Raw genomic sequence first — 5,483 nt, 5'->3', positions numbered from 1 at the left:
TGGTAGTTGCACCTGTCCCATAGCCAGGGAGAGGGGGCTGGCTGAGGGAAGTGGGTGCAGCTCACAGCTGACTGGCTCCAGCATGAGCAAAGAGAGAGCCTCCAGCTGCTGATGTGCCATGGAAGCCACCTACCTGGTCCATGTCGGACTGGAGCCAGGTTTTTTTGGCCCATGGCTTGTGAAAGGTTGCTGCCCCCTATCTTAGAGAACAAGCAACAGCCTTGTTATGCCTGTTCTCTCCCACTGTAGTTTAAATACAGTTATTCTAACAGTGCAAACATCAGTCATGGTGCTTTATATTTAAAAGTATATTAATTTCAGTTTATTGTGATGTCACAGATTTGGAATTGACTTCACTGCAGAATTTGGCAGGAGAAAGAGATGGGAGCTAAACAATCTTGGCATACATTGATTGCATAGAAATTGGTAAAAGACAGAGTGAAAAATACAGATAGCAAAATTAACATTTTGTTTGGAGCTGATGTATTTTTAAGATTTGCCGTTATATTGTTTCAAACAATATGTATCTTAATAAAGTGGTGGGACAGAGGGGAACTTATGCTGGGTATTTAGAAAACTGTGGATATTTTCTGTCCTTTGTTTTTCACTGTTTGCACGTCCAGTAAACTGATTGGTTTACAGTTCCTAAAACTGTTGAAATGAGGCACACAACTGTACAGTTGTAGTAGTAAAATGTTTGTATATTTCTTAACTAGTCTGTATTCTAGGCTGGATATATTTCACATTTGTTAGGACTACTTTACATTAGAAAAATGACTGATTTGCAGCAGAAACAGTTCCTGTGATTGTAAAACATAATTATTTTTGGTACCACTTCAGAAGTCTCCAAAGTTCAACTGTTCTCATTTTTGGCACCTGTTGTTATCAGCATTACTTCAAGTATAGACTAGGTCTTGGAACTGTTCTGTGCAGACTCAGGAAGACAAAAAGCATCATTTTTGTATCCATAAATTCATACTTTGAAAGTGGTTTTTTTTCTGCAACCAGGAGGGTTGAAATTTTGATATTTAATCTTAGAAATGTGGGACTTCAACCTATCCTGGGCAGGATAAAGACTTCAAGGGCAGTGGGTAGGTTGTGCTATTGCATTGATTCAAGCATCTCTAATGTAATAAGCTCCTTCCAGCTTCCATATAAGTGTAAATAAAACTTCATCATAGATTGTCAAACTGAAGATCAGCTTCAACATGTGTTTATGGTATTTTTACTATGACTGTAGTAGTGGTTATCTGAACAGAAGTTTGTGTATGCAGTTTATTTTTTTTATAGATATTGCTGAAGTTTCTGTGCAGCAGTGCCAACAGAGGTATTCTGATATGAAAGTCCGGTCTCGACCTAACGAACATATTTTCAATGCAGAATTTATACAGGCTGACAGCTCCAAGGTATTGTTATCCTGCCTTATATATTTTCTAGAGATGTAACCTGTTTCTTGGCATTCATGTTAATAAACATTGGAAGTCTGTAGAATAGAAATGCTGGGGTGTTTTGTGGAAGAAAGATTGTTTAGTTGGAGGTTGAATTGTTTCATTAGTCAGAAGATCTGTACAGAGTAAACTTTTACTTTATGTGCAATTACTTAATAAATGAGTTCAGTCAAACTTCTGTCAGCATTTGTAATACTCTCGAAAACCTGAAATCCTTTTCCACCTCTTGCCCTGAACTTGTGGTCAAATTAGTCCCAGACTCTACTAACTGTTGGTACAGAACATCAATAGGGGATGTTCAAGAACTTTGTTTTGATAGGCAGGTGTTCTCAAGGCTCCTGCAGTGAGGGAAGTAGTGGGACTGGGTCAGGAGCAGGTACTGCTCAGCTGGGGTGGGGTGTGGGATGAAGCCATGAGAGGCTTGTCCAGAGGGCGTAGGGAGCGGGGGTGGATCCCGCTGCTGTGCGCACCCCCGAGGGAGCCACAGTGGGCATGTCCCCCTCGATCTGTGTGGGGTGAGGGTGGGCTGCTGCTGTGGACTGGGGTCGGGGCTGGTGCTGGGCTCTTCCCAGTGGGAGATTGGGCTGGGGCTGCGCTCAAGATGAGAAGGGGGGCTGTGGCAAATTCTGGGTGGCCACAGCCCACCCCGTAGCTCCCCCTCCCCCACCTCAGCACTGCCACTGCCCCAAGCACAGTTCTGGCCTTGCCCAGCCCCCATGCCACTGGGAAGAACCCAGCTCTTTTCTATAGTGGCAGCCCACCCTGCACATAGATCTGGGGACACGCACCCCCCCATGGCTCCCCTGGTGGGGGTGTGTAGCAGCAGAATCTGCCCCCCTCTGGCTCTGTCCTGTGTCCTGCTCTGGCTGGGCAGTACCTGCCCCAACCCCACTCCCTCCCTCACTGCAGGGGCCTTGATTTTCTGCTTCCCCCCCCCCCCCCCCAAGCAGACTTACCAGCTGGACACTGCTCTCCAGTCTGCTGGGCTGCGTATCGGGAATCGAATTGGTATTGGCTGATATGGCTTGTTAATAATTGTCCAATGGTATCAGCCCAAAAAATCTTTATCGGTGCACCCCTAAACACTAGTGGTGAGAGTTCATTTCTAAGTGAGCTATAACCCAGGTGATCATGCATCCATGTTTGGCTGGGACACTCCCAGATTTCATAGGCTGGTCCTGGCTGGTTGATCAAAGTCCTCGGTTGGAGTCTGGCAGGGAGGCAGAGTGCCCCGGTGTCCCAGGCAGGTAGGTACCACTACCACTGCTGCTGTGTGTGGGAGCCCATCTGTCTGGCATACCATGCTGCTCCACCAGAGTCTAGCCCAAGACTTTTGACCAACCAGACAGGACTGATCTATGGAATCTGGGAGTCTCCCGGCCAAACTAGGATGTATGGCCACCCCAGTTATAACCAAACTTTTATAATAAAACTTCTTGAAAACTAACAACTGTAACTAATTAGCCCCATTATTTTGGCTTTAAGTTTAATGATCCAGTTCCTTAATCAACATTTTAAGAAGCACACGAAAGAATTACAGCTTGGGGTTAATATATTTTGGTAGCTCTGGGATATGTTATGTGTTTTCTTGCATGTAAGCAGGCTTTTAAGGCTGCCTTTTCCTCTTTCATCCACCAGTTCATACATAGTGTGAATTTGCTAAAGGCAAAGGAAAAAGAAACTTTACTGTGTGGTCTTTTCCCAAAAACTTGCATTCTAGAATTAGCATATTTTAACTGAAAGGTTAATGCACATCACTCTTTTTCTGTAGTCTTTGGTACAGACCTCATAGCCCATTTGCATCCATTTCAGGAACTTCTGTCCAGCAAGTATGATGATCCAGCGATGTGCTTTGACATCTGCAGCTGTCAGTTTGTTTACCATTATTCATTCGAGACATATGAGCAGGCTGACATGATGCTTAAAAATGCTTGTGGGAATCTCTGCCGTGGAGGATATTTTATTGGCACAACCCCAAATAGCTTTGAGCTTGTGTAAGTGCTTTTTTATCCTGTCAATTTAAAAAAAAATGTGGGATGCACACTCAAATTAAAAGGGTAGTCACTCCTTGCTTCTGTGGTTTATTAAAATAAGATGTTTCAAATAAAAGAGCTTTGTAAGGTTCTTGTCTGAGCAGTCTCGCCCCAGGTAAATTCAATGAAGTGTAGTAGAACCGGAGTGTCAAGGATATGACCTATGGTGCTCTGTCATCTAGCCTGCAGTTCTGCCCATGGGTCTTGCGCTGGACCCACACACCTTATGTGGTGTGTCCCAGACTATCCCACATGCTGCATGCAGCAGCCTCGGCCCCAGGCCCATGTGCTGCACATGGGGCTGTTCTGGCGCACATTGCGTGCAAGACTAGTTCAGAGTACATGTGGTACATGGGGCCAGTCTGGGCCCAATTGGACCCAGCCCTGCACTGCTTATCTGACCTGTAGGGCCTCATGAGTTTGATACACCTGGAATAGACTGTACCCCCTCCTCTTTCTCAAGGACATAGCTCCTGTAGAAAACACTGCTCCTAATCTGTAAATTTTCTGTATTGAGTGCAACAGTGGCAAAACTGGCATGATACAAGCAATTGAAGTAAGCTTCCTGTATCAAATTTCAAATGTGCCTGCTCACCAGGAGCACCAAACTGCATCTAAGTCTAAGGATCTATTTCTGTGACTACTTAATCTTTAGCCACTCTGTAATAGTTTAAAATTTGAATGAAAGACTTGCTTTGCCTCAGTAATTGTATATTATTTTTTCAGCAAGGCTGGGGAATAGAGAGCATAGGGCATTGAAATAGGCACTTTTTTTCCTTGCTTTGGGCCAGGGCTCTTTATTTTTGCTTTACCTTTTTATTAGCAAACGTAATAAGAGCTTGCCTGTCCATTACTGCCTTTATTCCTCTCTCCTATAGGAAGCGACTTGAAGCTTCACCCACCGGTTCATTTGGGAATGACATCTACACAGTGAAGTTTGAGAAGAAGGGGGAGTATCCCTTGTTTGGCTGCAAGTATGACTTCCACTTGGAAGGCGTTGTTGATGTCCCTGAGTTTTTGGTTTATTTTCCATTACTAGAAGAGTGAGTTTACTTATGGCTCCCTTATATAATGAAACTTGAGGAAATAAATAAACATGTTTGTTGAAATATACCTTCGTGACACTTACCATATTTTCTCACATACAAAACACCTTTTTCCCCAAAGCTAGCTGCTAGAAATTTCTGTGTGTATTTTATGCAAAAGATATGTTGAGAACAGTTCCTGCTTTATGGGGAAAAAGCAAAAGTAAAATCTGCCCATGACTCACAGCAGAACAATAAGCAGGCTCTACTCCCTTGCCGCTGCTCCTCAGTTAGTACAAGGAAAGATCTTTTTAAAATTCATTCTGCCTTTTAAAAATGAGATGCATGTTTTATTCCTGAGAAAATATGGCATATCAGAATTATCAGAACTTACCTTTCTTTCTCGAGTCTGGTTTATTATTTTAAGTATAGCTAGCTCTCAGAACTAAGATTTCACTGTTAAGATTACAGTTTGGTTCAAGATTGTCTTTTATATATAACAACATTCTTGCTAAAGACACTTTTCTATGGTGGGGATGCTCAGTGTCATATGATGAGTAGCAAAAGTGGTGTTGTTGTTGGGTTTTGTTTTGTTTTACTGGTAGTCTTATAGGCTGTGGGCAGACATTCAAAAAGCCTGAGCCTGAATTAATTCAATCTTTGCAGGTTAGTCTAACCTGGCTAGGCTGAATCGGTTTGTAACCACATAGACATCCCCTCTGGACTGAAAAAATGCAGGCACATGCGTCAGGCTAGAAGCTGGGGGGTACTAGAGAAGCCCTCCCTTCCCTGTACAGTGCTGAGCAGAGATGGGTGTTCTGGTTGCTCTGATTAGGAAGGTCTTCCTGCATGGTCCCAGGCTTTTCCCAGCTTGCTGCTCAAGGGGCAGGAGTGTTGCCAGTCTTGGGCTAGCACTCTGAGGCAAGTTGGGGGGTGGGTGTGCAGTGCATACATCTGCTGATGATACTTTTCAGTCT

General features: G+C 43.8%; 1 protein-coding gene across 1 annotated transcript in view; it reads left to right on the top strand.

Annotated features, from left to right (window-relative positions):
* Positions 1–5,483, top strand: part of RNMT (RNA guanine-7 methyltransferase) — a 26,548-nt gene that overhangs the window by 9,621 nt on the left and 11,444 nt on the right. Inside the window, exons 5-7 of the mRNA XM_006024111.3 lie at positions 1,291–1,406; positions 3,261–3,442; positions 4,360–4,524. Coding sequence (XP_006024173.1) covers positions 1,291–1,406; positions 3,261–3,442; positions 4,360–4,524 — 463 coding nt within the window. The remainder of the gene's footprint in view (positions 1–1,290; positions 1,407–3,260; positions 3,443–4,359; positions 4,525–5,483) is intronic.

This window comes from Alligator sinensis, unplaced genomic scaffold, assembly GCF_000455745.1.
Source record: "Alligator sinensis unplaced genomic scaffold, ASM45574v1 scaffold515_1, whole genome shotgun sequence".
Lineage (NCBI taxonomy): Eukaryota > Metazoa > Chordata > Crocodylia > Alligatoridae > Alligator > Alligator sinensis.
Note: the sequence above shows the minus strand (reverse complement) of the source record. Positions and strands in the feature narration are given on the sequence as shown.